The sequence below is a fragment of the Equus caballus genome, chromosome 17 (assembly GCF_041296265.1).
Source record: "Equus caballus isolate H_3958 breed thoroughbred chromosome 17, TB-T2T, whole genome shotgun sequence".
NCBI lineage: Eukaryota > Metazoa > Chordata > Mammalia > Perissodactyla > Equidae > Equus > Equus caballus.
In genome coordinates, this window is record NC_091700.1 from 88,679,200 (window position 1) to 88,694,080 (window position 14,881).

General features: G+C 39.0%; 1 protein-coding gene across 30 annotated transcripts in view; it reads right to left on the reverse strand.

Annotated features, from left to right (window-relative positions):
• Positions 1 to 14,881, reverse strand: part of DOCK9 (dedicator of cytokinesis 9) — a 269,635-nt gene that overhangs the window by 207,878 nt on the left and 46,876 nt on the right. For 24 of the 30 annotated variants that reach the window (XM_070239986.1, XM_070239980.1, XM_070239971.1 and 21 more), the window contains exon 1: positions 239 to 844. The exons of the other annotated variants lie outside the window; for them this stretch is intronic. In XM_070239986.1, the coding sequence (XP_070096087.1) occupies positions 239 to 400 (162 nt within the window). In that variant the 5' untranslated portion in view covers positions 401 to 844. Of the gene's footprint in view, positions 1 to 238; positions 845 to 14,881 lie in introns of those variants that run through there. 30 annotated transcript variants of the gene reach the window in all.

The window sequence follows — 14,881 nt, forward strand, 5'->3', positions numbered from 1 at the left end:
TCAAATATCTTACTCCAGCTTCTCTTTCTGTATGTATTCAGCTTTGATTAATACACGGCATTCTCATACATATAAACAGGCACCTTGTAATTTAAACTTAAGGCCCCTAATTACTCATTTATACACACAGACTACACATATATAAGCATACTGAAGTCAATATATTTGCTTTTCAAGTAAAGACTAGTTTATTCTAATACCATCAAACTACTTGTTAATTAAGCAAGGTAGCATTTACCAGACAGGAGGCGATCAATAGTTCTGAATCTTCTTTTGTCCAATTGTATGCTGTATATTCAAGGGCATTATTCTCTCCTTGCTGTTTGCACATATAAGCACAGTTTCTTTCAAAAACAGTGCGGATGCCTTTAAACAGAATCACACTAGTAGTGCAACCCATCCCCAAGGTGTGGATGTTCAGATTTCTAGCAATCTCTACTCCATTGCCACATCATCTTCCTTGGCTCTTCAGAGCAGGCTCCCACTGTACCATCTTCATGACAGGCAGTTGCCGGCACCGGAACAGAAGGGAAGCTCCAAGCTGTCGTACTAGAATCCGCTCCTGCCCAACAGTCTGACAAAAAAATCCAGGCTCCAAGTGTAAAACAGGAGGGGTGGTGCAAAAAGAAGATGACACACCTCAGATGCACCAAAACCTTCGAAGTATCATTTTTCCAGGAGATTGCTTCATTGTTAATACCAAAGAACAAATAAGCAGAGGATTTACATGCGGTTACTGAAAAACTGCCGGCTCCTGTGATTTGCTTGGGATTGTTCTGAATCCCAGAACCTGCCCAAAATGAAAAAGACAGTGCCAGACAGCCACCCTGCTGCAGATGCTGCTGGAAGGCACAAAGAATGTTCATCTGCTGCAAAAATCATTCTCCCAGAATGCTTAGCCTAGCATCTATATTAGCAAACATCTCTTTCCTTGACCTAAATATGCTGTTTGTTTAATCCTGCATCAGCGAGGAACAGAGAAGCAAAAGAAAAAAAAGTCCAAAAACGAGAGAAATCACTAAGATGACTGCTGCTATGGAAACATGTGTAAGCCACTTCAAACAACCTTTTGCATGTGTGGGTAACAGCTTGCTGACAGCAAACCACAAGGGAACACAAAATTGCTGTGTCAATCTTGACTTCTGCCCACTTTCACTCTTTGCTAGAGAGAAGGTTAGCAAGTTTTCACTGCTTAACAGGATTCTCCCATCTATGGTACCCAAAGATGCAAATGAGAACATGGATAAAGGGTTACCTGTCAGGCTGAACACATAGCTTCTGAAGCAGCACTCCAGTATGAAATGCTAAATACACAATGAAGTCCCACAGTCAATATGGTTATTATTTTTGGTGCATTAGTAATCCAGATCCTTCCATTGCAAACCGAACTGAGTGAACACTATACTACCTTATGTGTATCTTTGGGGATTGCTAATAGAGAAGCTTGTCCTTGATATAATACTAAGTTGACTCTAGCCATTCTCCTTCTAAAAAATGTCAGAAGACCATAATGAACACACAGGGAAACACCTCCGACCCACAACAGGCATCTAGAAGAAGGTGACTGCTCTTTTATGATCTGTACTGATATTATTCTTTATTTCACAAGGCAGCAGATGGTTTTCATTTTCTATCTATAGTTTTCAAAGTTTGAGTGAATTAGAAAGATTGAGCAACTGCAGGTTGGTAACAGAAAGCTGTGTAATGTTAAAAAAGCAGATCTTTAGAGAACACCACACAGTCACATAATCCCCAAATTTCTGTTTTCTATTGCCAGTTTGCCTATTATGCCCATAGATAAGCAAAAATCTAGGCTTTGTCTATCTCCTGGATTTTTATGCAAAAATCTAATAGTCACAGAAGATCAAAGGAGTAGAGACACTGGCCACATGAAAAAACAGAATAATTATATGTGGTCTAGAGTGTTCTGAATCAGAATGGTAATTGTGTTAAAATAGAGCTATAGTGTGCAAGATTACACCCAAATCCTGACATGGGAAGACCTAAGTCTTCATGTGACATCAAAATGCCGGCAGATTAATAACATAGAAACTCATCTACACAGAAACTGAATACTGGAGACTATGAAACACTTATACACATAGGTTAAATTGTCTGTTTTGAGAATTCAGAAAATTCACCAATTAACCTAACTTCTGTACTGCAAGGGAAACAATTTAAAAAGTAATAGTTCATTGAATATAAATAAAGATAGTACCTAGAAATTTAAACAATTTATTATTATTACCTATTTTAGACATCTTGTGCAGAAGCCAAGGAATATTATTTGAGATATGAAAGATTATGTTTGAACTTTACAAAGGATTATAAATGATAACCAAGCAAATTTGAAGTTGCTGGTATATTCTATTTGATTTACCTTAAAAACTCTAAGTTAATATTTAAAACAATGGGAGAGAATAGAACAATTTCCTAACAATCATTCAGAGGAAAAATGTTTTCTAGAGATGCACTAATAAGCATTGAAGCAACTGTATGAATTTTAAATATTAATCATTTTCCAACCAACAAAATTAGTGGCCAAGAAAAACAACAAAAAATATTTAGAGCAAAGGATTCAACAAGTCCAAAAAATGAGTATCGTGCTAATAGAAGCTTTTGTTTCACTGACTTTTTTGTGCATTAGAATGATCTTGGGTTAGTCTAAAGTAATAATTAGCTTGAATTTCATCAGAGGACATGAATAGATGGATGGTATCTATTAGCAATCAGTTCAGCCACCTACAGAGTACATATTTCAAATTGGAGATCCCATTAACTCTCACATCTTTAAATGTCACCTCTAATTTATGCAACGCCCAAGACTGGATGTCCATGCTTGACTCCCTTTTGAGGTCCAGGCCCATGTCTTCCTCTCCTGCTAATAATGATACCTGACTCTCCCATCACTGCCTCACCCTTGGATGATCCAAATCAATCATCTTTTTTCCCCCCCAATCATCTTTTAATGTGACAAAGTAGCATGGTATATCCACAGAATGGAGTTATTATTCAGCCGTAAAAAGGAATGAAGTACCAATACATGCCACAATCCATACTGAACCTGAAAAACATCACGCTGAGTAAAAGAAGCCAGTCACAAAAAAAACTCACATTATATACTCTTATTTAAATGAAATGTCCACAACAGGCAAATCCACAGAGATAGAAAGTAGATTAGCAGTTACCAGGGGCTACAGGGAAGATGGGGTGTGTGTAGGGGGGACTGCTAATGGGTAATGAAATTCCTTTTAGGAGTAATGAAAATGTTCAGAAATTAGGCAGTGTTTCTAACATAATACACTATCTATACACAATACATAGTCTGTAAATATAGCAAAAACCACTGGTGGATTGAATACTTAAAAAATGTGAATTTTATGGTACATGAATGTAATAGAGTCTGACTCCACTTTTGATGTTTTAGTGCTGACAGTTTTTAAGTCTCACTCCTATTTCTACCCCTCTGCCTTACAGCTGGGCAAGATGAAAGGAAGTTCCAGGTGCCTCCCTCCTTTGGTGCCAGTGGGAAATTCAAACCAGTCGCAAGAACCCTCACCCCAGTGCCACCCCCTAACCACTATAAAAATCCCAAGCCAGTCTCTTTTCCCTGCTTTTTCAAGCCATTTTAGAACCTCCTTGGGACCTGCCCTGCTCTCCCAGAGGGCTTCATTAAGTGAGCAATAAACTGTTCACACCCTTTGGGTGTGTGGGTGTGTATGTGCTGTCATTAGTCTCAACATTCAAAGCAAGTTTTGGGTGGGGGTCCATCCTGTTTCTGCAGAATGGCCCCAACAGTGAGTTATACCTCAATAAAGCTGTTATTAAAAATGGGAGAGGGGAAGAGGAGAACATCCACTCTGCTCACCCCATAAGGCTGGCAAATTCAAATAAGACAACAGGAGAGAACTCAACCAAGAAATTGCTAAAAAAACATGTTAAGTAGCTACTGTTTTATACTTCAGAAAGGATTCACTGCATTACTCAAAACAGCCACCTTGCTTAATGAACTTAAGAACTTTTGAATGTTGCTTTGGCCCCCTTCTCAGGAATACACTAACCATGTAACATGAGGTGGCTGGGGCTGCCCCCAAGGTGTGCATTCGAGAGCTGGGAAAGGGGTTCCTCGCTGAACAAACCTTAGAAAGAGTGGTGGGCCTGGAGGACAGCAGTACACACAGGAGTTTTAGACCCTTGAGAGAGCACCAGTCTGCACTAATTCTGTCTGTACCGCTGTGGTGAAACAAATTAATTTTGCTAAAAATGTATCTCTAAAGTCATGCTCACATAAAATATTGGAGTCAGGTCTGCTGCTAACAATGGTATTTAATCATTCTCAAAAGTAGAGAACACCAAGTTACACAGGTGTCTCCATGTTGGTGCTAGAATATCAGGAAGGCAACCAGTCCCTGTGGGGTGCTCTGAACACCTGGCACACTCAGCAAGAGACAAGTAAATGGAGTGGAAGCAACCAACTGGGCTCCCCAGAACTGAGGGTGGTCATCTTCCAGAGATGACCAGAGTCTCTCAAAATAGAGGAGACAAAAAGTGGAAATAACCCATATGTCCTTCAACTGAAGAATGGATAAACAAAATGTCTACACGATGGAATATTATTCAACCATAAAAAAGGAATGATACATGCTACATCATAGATGAACCTTGAAAATATTATGCTTAGTGAAAGAAGCCAGTCACATAGGACCACATATTGTATGATGTTGTTGATATAAAATGTCCAGAATAAGCAAATATATAGAGATATACAGTGAATTAGTGGTTGCCTAGAGCTATGGGGCTGGGTAGGGTAAAATTGGGCAGCGACAGCTAAGGGGTACAAGGTTTCTTTTGGAGATAAAACCGTTCTAGAATTAATTATATGATGGTTGTACAATTGTGAATATACTGAAAACCACTAGATTGCACACTTTAAATGGGTGAATTGTATAGTATGTGAATCGCATCTTCATAAAGCTGTTTTTAAAAAAACAAATAGGACATATCAGGGTACACCTATAAAAAGCTGAGTTTCTGTTGAAGGCACTCTATCCTCAACATAGTTATCTCCCCAAAACATATCACTACCTCCAACACAGTGAATTCCCAAAAGTGCTCCTGGCACTTTATACGTGAAAGAGAGTACAGAAGAGAATGGTAAGATGATTTCTTCAACAAGGGCCAGTTAAAGCTATTCTGCTTTAAATTTACAGAGCACTTAATGGAAACCTTTCGTCTGGTCAATAACTTTGGCTCATTCATTTTGTTAGGCAAGGTCTGCGCCTGAGGGCCAAGCCATCTATCTCAATTCATACAAAGAAATTTATTCTGCAGATAGTTTCCCACAAAATTTTCATCTCTGCTTTAACCACAAGGCTCTCAAGATCCAAGAAAAAAAATACCATTTGGAGAAAAAGTCAGAGGAGGGATAGAAAGAGATTATTAACAGGGGATCTGAAATTTTACTCAAATCACAAAACTGGCTCTTTAGGTCATTCTAGTCACCCGGACAATGCAGGAGATTTAAATTTTAAACGTAAATTTTAATGTAAAATTTAAAGAAAACAGCATATAAATAGTGCTGGGCACATCTTTTGCAGAGTATGTTACAGGAGCATGATTCCTGCTACATGCCATACGCTGAGCACATGATTCAGTCACATGGTCTCATTTAATCCTCTGAACAACTCTAAAAGTTAAGTCTTACAGGTGATCTCACTCATGATTTCCATCTTTTGATCTTGTTACAAGTAAAGGATTTCCACAGAAACCCATCCTCTGCATAGGACCACTGAAGGATTGCAATCAACGCTGACATCAGGGGAGGGAGACTGATAAATCACAGGGAGGTTGGAGATAAGTAACCCACAAGTTCAAATGTCTCCTTAGACGAGTAGGCTTTCAAAGAACTGTCACTATGAATTATACTAAAGAATGAATTTTAAATCATGATACAGTAAATGTGTATAAGACTATTCCCCAAAAAATGTACCCTTACAACATATTTTATAGTATAAAACATTTTATATTTTATTATAATTATATATTTATATTATATATTATATATTTAACTATATTATAAAACATATTGTATACTATAAAATATGTTGTATACTATAAAATATAGTATAAAAATTATCCTATAATTTTCTATTCCAGGTTCTCTAGTCTATTCTAGTTCATTGGAAGGGAGAAAAGAAAGGAAGGAAGGGAAGAAGGGAGAGAGGACATTGGTCACAGTCCACTACAGTGTTTTCAGGACCACTATGGCTCCTGGCCTGCAGTGTGAAAAACACCACACATACCAGTTCTTAAGCAGTATCCCTCAGTACTTGCAATTCACCAGTCTCACGATATATCCCATTATCTACCGAGCAGCTGGCCCAATAGAAGAATGGAATGGCCTACTGAAGACAACAGTTGTAAACAATAGTCTGAAAGGATGGCGTTCCATCTCTCACAGTGCAGGATATGCTTTGAATCAGCTCTCTGCCCCAGTGGGAAGACACTCACCTAGGAATCAAGGGATAGAATAGGAGCGGCCACTCTCACTATTACCCTAACAACACACTCCATCCCTGCTGGTATGAAGGTCCTGGTTTTAAAGGGAAGGGAGACAACAATTGTACTCTCTATTAAAATAAATTAAAATGGGAGGCTCTCCATTAAAGAGAAACAATTGTACAATGATTCGGAAGGTGAGACTGCCACCTGGCCATTGGGGGCTCCTCAAAACACTGAACCAAGGGCAAATGAGGAGGATATTCCACTAGCAGGGGTAAGAGGAAAACGGGTTGCTACCTCCCAAAGGGTCAGAAAGGACTATGGCTGGAAGCCAGGATTAATTCTTCGGAGCATCTCTTAGTGCTTCTATCTCCAACAGTAAACGGTCACGGAAAACCACAGCAATCCAAAGAAAGGCCAATCCACTGAGAATTCAGACTTTCAGGTGAAGAACTGTAATCAGCTGAGGTCCTGGCTAGGGGCAAAGGAAATATGGAATAATAGGAGAATAAAGATATAATTATCAACTACTGCCAAATGGCCAGCTAGAGAAATGAGCACTGCGGGAGCTATGCATACTTCCTTCCTGCTTGGGGGAGGGGGTACCAATTTCTTCTCTTCTCCCCCTTTCTCTTGTATTATTTTATACAAGTCTTGTTGAAACTTAACTTTACAATTTAGACTTTGGGTAACACATATTTACGTGGGACTGCCCCTTAAGGATTTAACAAAGGATTTTTAATTAACAAAACCCAGAATAATGTGACTCTCTGAGATGGATACAATAACTAATGAGACTTTGTGACTCTTTGTTTTTAGAAGCCAGTGAGAACATCTTCATTTGTGTGAAGGATATCTACATCCTGTTAGGCTGAAACAGAGTCATTTTTGTAGTATGGAAGTTCAAATATGTATAGAAGGCTGGGTCTGCATGCTGAGTAGTCAAAGGGTAGCCTGTGCTACCCTTTGTTATGAAGCTATTATCTCCCAGCTCCAACCCCACCCTTCCATACTCAGCTCTGGGATGCTAGGGCTGGCTCTCTGAAAACCCCTTTCACCCGTAGGTTCCCTGTTAGGCTTACCACCAGGGGGCACTAGAGAGAGACTGCAAGCTGGGGCAGGAGAAGCTTGCTCCCTGGTGCCTACTTCCTGCTGGCTTTGGTTCTTCATGTCACCCAGCTAAACTTCCTCCCTCTGGCAGCAGCAGTTCTTTCCAGTGCAGCAGCTGAATCAGGTTTGCCATTTTTCCAGCACTTAGAGAACCATCCTCATGCCCTCCCTCTCAAGAACACCATCACCAGCCACCAGGCACCCACTCCTCAGGAGATTCTGGGCCCCTCCTCTTAGCTTCTAAGATTTAATAACACAGGCTCATCCCTCAGTCTCCCGGGCCCCAAGGCTGGTGGCTGCTTCCCGAAGTCACTACCTCTCTCTCTCTTACTACCTACAATAGTGTTCTCCTTCACCTTTTCAGTTCCTAATTGTTATACCTAACAACAGTTCTTTATATATAATTCTCTCTGTTAAAATAACTGGCATGATTTCTATTTCCTGGCTGGACTCTCTCTGTTATACTACACCAGGTACTAAGCAGTTTTAAAAGACTAAGATCACCAAAGAAGATATGAGAATGGCCAAGAAGCACAGAAAAAGATGCTCAACATCATTAGTCATTACAGAAACGCAAATTAAAACTACAATGACATCCCACTACGTATCTATTAGGATGACTAAAATTTATTTATTTATTTATTTATTTATTTGAGAAAGATTAGCCCTGAGCTAACATCCACTGCCAATCCTCCTCTTTTTGCTGAGGAAGATTTGGCCCTGAGCTAACATCTGTGCCCATCTTCCTCTAGTTTTTGTATGTGGGATGCCTCCACAGCATGGCTTAGTGAGCAGTATGCAGGTCCACGCCTAGAATCCAAGCCAGCAAACCCTGGGCCACCAAAGCAGAGTGTGCGAACTTAACTGCTGTGCCACTGGGCCAGCCCCAGGATGCCTAAAATTTAAAAAGACTGGCCATACTGAGTATTGCCAAGAATGTGGAGTAGGTGGAACCCTCATACATTGCAGGTAGGACCACTTTGGGGAACAGTTTAACAGTATCTAAAAACGTTAAATAAAGAGTTACCATATAACCTAGCAATTCCACCCAAGAAAAATGAAATACATGTCCACACAGGGACTTGTATACAAATGTTCATAGCAACATTAGTTATGACAGCCAAAAAGCAGAAACAACTCAAATGTCCATCAACTGGTGAATGGATAAACAAAACGTGTTTTATACAGATAACAGAGTGGAATAGTATTTAGCAATAAAAAGGAATGAAGTCCTGATACGTGCTAAAGCAGGGATGAACCTCAAAAATATTAAGCTATTGTACACCTAAAACATTAATGTTATATGTCAATTATATCTCACTTTTAAAAAAGATATTAAAAAATTAAGCTAAGTGAAAGGAGTCAGACACAAAGGCCACATACTGAATGATTTCATTTATATGAAATGTTCAGAAAAGGTAAATCTATAGAGACAAAAAGGAGATTAGTAGTTGCCTGGAGCTGAGAGTGACTGCAAATGGGCACAAGATTTCTTTTGCAAGTGACAGAAATGTTCTAAAATTAGATTATGGTGATGACTGCACAAATCTGGAAATTTACTAAAACTCATTGAATTGTACATTTAAAATTTAGAGTGTATTTTAGAGTATGTAAATTATACCTCAATGAAGCTATGAAACAAAAGTCTAGGAAAAATATCTGAAGAAAATCTAGTGTCATAGGGAAATGACATAAATCATGGTGAGAAACCACAATGTACTGGTAAGTAAAATGAAACATTTGTGTGTGGACAAATTTTTTTTTTTTGAATGCCTCTTAGCAGTGACAGTGACATTGCTAAGGAAGACAGAATGATGATGCCTCATTACAAAACAGCAAAGACTGACCATAGGCATCAAATACAACTAAATATATCACATACATCTCTGACATTGTGCTTGACCTTGAAAACAACTTAAACTTGAGTTCAGATAGCATTACAATGTAAAAGCAAGGGATCTCTAAAGATGGAGACACTCCCTCCACTAGACTATTCAGATAAGGTAAATTCTTTTTTTAAAATAAATGGCTCAGATTTTGAACTTATTTGTTGATGCCTACATCATGAAAAATGTCTGTGCTTCACTACAGAGAAAAGAACTATTCTTGAGCCCAAAGTTCAGTGCATTCATATTTTAAGAAGACTTTTCCCAAAAATTTCATGTAAAATATCTCAAAAAGGAATATATTGATAATATAGATTGTATAATAAATATCCTGTTTTTCATAATTAATGTTTTAAAAAGCAAGTATTTATTATTATAACTTTTTAAAAATAATCTTTGGGGGCTGGCCCAGTGGCGTAGTAGTTAAGTTCATGCACTATGCTTCAGCAGCCCGGAGTTCACAGGTTCAGATCCCAGGCACAGACCTACACACCACTCAACAAGCCATGCTGTGGAGGCATCCCACATAAAACAGAGGAAGACTAGCACAGATGTTAGCTCAGGGCCAATCTTCCTCACCAAAAAAAATAAATAAATAAATAATAATAATAATCTTTGGTGTTTTTATGGTATAAAATTATTTTCTAAATAGAATCCCATTTTGAAATATTGTACCTAAGAGAAATACAAGCTGAGTTTAACAGATATCTCTTCAAATGTTATCCAGGAATTAACTGGGCCGTGAGACATGGATCACCTGTATTACTCTCCCATTACAGATGACAAGACCAAGACTCAGAGAAGTAAACAAACTTGACCAAAGTCACACAGCTGGTATGTGGGATATGAACCAGTGCTCCCTGGCTCCTAAGTCCTTGCTCTTTCCAGCATGTCACAAGTCCCATTAACAATAACAATGATTATACAAGGAAGAATTAAAAATTATAAAGTATTTATACATTTAAGATTCTGAAGGAGAACATGAACTTCCAGTGCTTTATTTAGTTGTATTAGTTCCTTAAAAGAGATCTAGCCCCTTTTTGGGAAACCTAAGGCTAGGTCCTTTTCATGAACTGAAAGGGGAGGTACACATCCCAGAGCCAAAGAGCATCAAAGAAGATGCTCAGAAAGTGGCCAGATGTCATTTGTATTATCCTAGACGCCCCCCCAAAACTTTTAAAAGCACAAAGGTGATTGATGCATAGCCAATGTAAAGTCTCCATTTGAAGGGTCTGCTTCATGTTCCACTCAGAACATAAATTCCCACTTCCAACGAAAGGTGAAGAATTATTCCTACTGTTCCTCATGAGAACCACAAGGAATTCAAGGGCTCATGTCACAGTTACCTGCTTAGGACACTCCAACCACACCTCTGTTGAGAGGGAAAGATTAGAATCCTCCAATTTTCACAAATGAACAAACTCAAGGCCACTTCTGGGAAGACATGCTTCTTAATTTCATAATAACCAATAACTAGATTACACCTATTATGTGACCAAAGAAAATATCTTGATGATGCAGTATTTCCTGGGAAAAACTAAGGATGAATTTCCTTCTTTTAACCCATCAGAGGCACCAATGTAGGTCACTGGCTGGAGGTCACCAGAAGATCAAGCTACACCCTTACACTAAATGGCCTCAGTCCAAGAAAGTTTCTCAGTTTTTAGTTTTCACCCAATGGATAAGAAGATGGCCATATATATTTAATCTGTTATCTCAGTGCCAATGCAGATACAATGGAGATTACATACTATGTCAAAACTGATTCCAAAATCCATTCAAATATAAGAAACCCTGAAACTCCTTTATTTGGGAAAGAAAAGACTGGGGCCCAGATGCTTTTCATCAACCAAAAGGGGAAGTGCTATAAATTTATTAATTTATATGCTATAAATTAAAGTGGGCTTGGTGTTTTGTTGCTTTCCCATTGAGGATACCAAACCTGCATAATTTTAAAGAAATTCTGAAGAATCTGCTTCCAAATATCACAAACGTTTTTGTACTTGGCAACCAACAAGAATGTTAGCCTATGTGAAAGTCTTTATTCAGCAGATATCTAGTTAATCAAAAATTAACAGAAATTATCAATGGTGAAATTATACATTCCCATAAAAAGTTCAAAGCTGCCTAAAAATGAAAGTTTTAACTTTACTTCATTAAACATTAATAGTGGATTCCAGTAGTCTAAGATATCATTGGCTTTTAGGAACAAATGTGTCAACAACTGTGAAAGAATAGTTCCTTTCTATAAAAGCTGAAAATTTTACCCCATACGATGTTTTAATATATATGAGCACAGATAACAGATTTAAATATATATGGCCACTTTCCTATCCATCGGGTGAGATCTAACGACTGAGAAACGTTTTGATGATACTTTTTATTCTTAGAGATCATTTCATTCAGCCAGGCCCAGTAGTAGAAAAGGCAAAGAGAAATATTCCCTCTTGGTTCTAAAACAGAAAATCTGAATATAGAAGACAGATTGGATTACAAGATCTCTGCTGCTCTAGAAGGGACAACCAGATCAACACGTAAGAATTCTCTACTCATCAGTGTTGCCCTAAAATAGAAGAGGCTTTTAGGAGGAAATGAAACTCCTGGCCCCAGGGCGCGCTCACGCAGCAAGTGACGGAAGCACTGCAGTAGCAACTGAACTAAATGACATCAAAGGTCCCTTCAGGTCCTGCAATTTGATGGTTCTCCACTTTATAGGCATTGGCTGTGAGCGCAATTTCAGTCAGGCAAAATGGAAGCTAGTGTGTCTTTGGTCACACCGGTGACCTGAAGAGATGACACAAAAGGCCCAACATACTTAACATGAATAAGTTACATCTTATGTATCACCTGGTAGAGCAACATTACAAGTGAGAACACTGAGGCTCAAAGATGTTTAAAGATGACATGACCAAAAACAGAGGCTTCCAGATTAGAACTCTCTCTACTCTACCATGATGCTTCTCAGTCAGGCCCCCAAAGAACCTTACACACAGAAGTACTGAGTAAGTAAAAGAAAAGTTTATAGAGAAAAAAACCCTGCAAATCAAAATGCCTGGCCAAGTTCAGGGGGTCTGCAACATGGCTCCAATGTGAAGACCACATCTTTCCTTCCAACTTCTAATCACGAAATATATCCAAACCATGTGCTCCATCTAGTGGATTAATGGAAGATCCTCAGGATGAGGGAAACACACATTTTTAATACTGTTCAGTTCACACCCTGAAGCATTCGTTTGCTATCCCATGCCTCTACCCAAAATAGCAGCACTAAAAAAGAGATTATAAAGATTAACAAGCTTTCAGGAGTCAAGGACGAATTTATTCCAGCTGCTTGAAACTGTACTCCAAATTTCTTCCTCCCCTCTTTCCCAGTTTCCCCCAAAAGGAGTAAATAGTCAGTGGATGGGTCATCTCACAAGTAATCAAAGTAAAAGCTCTCAGGTGGCACACACCCAGCAGGTGTAACTCAGACCTGACTTAGAAGCTCACGGAGATTACTATCCTTCATCTTAAACCCAAGAGCAGACGCTCCTCTCAAAGACAAGAATAAGATGTGGTGGAAAAAACCCAGGCTCAAAAGTCAGCCAACATTCCGGGTCCTGGCAAGTTTCTGAATGTTGCAACCTTGAGTAAGTCATTTACCTTCTGCCTTAGTTACTCGTTTACAAAATATGGACAATGACATACCCCTTATGAGGTGCTGTGAGGATGATGAGGGATGACAGCTGAGAAGCACCTTGTACACTTCCTGGAGGACCTGAGCACTCAATGAATGGCAGAGACAGATAGACAGGTGGATCTAAGTAGGCTCACTCCTCCAATTTATGGGCCCTTTCTCTCCCTTTCTTCACCTCCAAATTTCTATTTTAAAAAGATAATACAAACGGCAAGGAGAGTTGCTAGAGGATATGGAGATACATAATAATAAGGAACAGTAAAAGAACTGTCCCTTATTCAGTGTCACCAGAACATAGGTGATAATGGTAGATGCCAGGAATTTAGGTGAAACACGAAGATGGGTCCTTGTAAACCATATTAATGTGTTTGGATTTCATCCAACAATCAATGGAGAGGCGACAGATTATCTTTCCATGACCCTAATCTGGCATTCCCACACTGCTCCAAAACTCTGTCAACCCATTTCCTAAAGAATGAAGTAGAATACTATTAAGGTGAGTTCCTGAATCTGTTTCTGTCTTCTGCCTCAGCTTCACAATTTGCATGTCAATTCTCACGTACACGTTCACTCAAGACTTGTGTTTTAAGTGCTCAAGAAAGATCAAATTCAATAACATCAATTATGAACCTTACACGTTGTCATAACTCTCAACCTCTCAGTTTTAAGTGAGCATATTTAATATTAGCAGTAAACATCTTCAATTCCAATTAAACTATTAACTGTAACATAACACAAAATATGAAAGAACACTGTCAGAGATTGCTGATTGTCTCCTTCACCCCAATATCTACAGTCCCCGTTCAATATAATAATAGAAGTGTTAGTGGCTTATGGCCACCCAGCCAAAAACTACATTTCTCAGCCTCTCCTGCAGTGCATGTGGCTACACAACTAGGTTCTGGCTAACGGAATGTAGGCAGAAGTGATGCATGCAACTTTAAAGTCATACACTTAAATGAGAATGAGTATACCATCCCCTCACCATCTCCCCTTCCTGATAACCAGAATATAGACAAGTTAGCAGAAGCTGGATACTTATCCAAAACTAAAAGAAGAAAGCTCATGTGGAATATGGCAGAAAACAAGACAGAAGGAGCCTGGGTCCCAAAATGGTAGAGTCACCAACCAAGCCTGAGCTGTTTACATTTGGACTAGCATGCAAGAGGGAACTTAACTTCATCCTTTATAAGCCACTGTTTTTTGGTCTTTGTTAAATTCTAACTAACACTGAAACAACTACAAACATGAAAACAAACATTTTGTCCACTCAACAAATATTTGTTGGGGACCTATTATGTGCCAAGTATAATACACACTCTAGAAAGCAGCTGAGAATGAGATTCAGTTCCTGTCCTCTAAGACCTCACACTCTGATGGGCTTTTTATGACCTTGAACTATAGTATTAAAAAAAGAAGACAGGGACTGACCCAGTGGCGTAGTGGCTAAGTTCACACACTCCAGTTTGGTGGCCCAGGGTTCACAGGTTCAGATCCTGGGCGTGGACCTACACACCACTCAACAAGCCAGGCTGTGGTGGCATCCCACACACAAAAGGAAGATTAGCACAGATGTTAGCTCAGCAATAATCTTCCTCAAGCAAAAAGAGGAAGACTTGGCAACAGATGTTAGCTCAGGGCCAATCTTCCTCACCAAAAGAAAAGACAATGTGAATGTACTTAATGCCGCTGAACTATATATATTTTA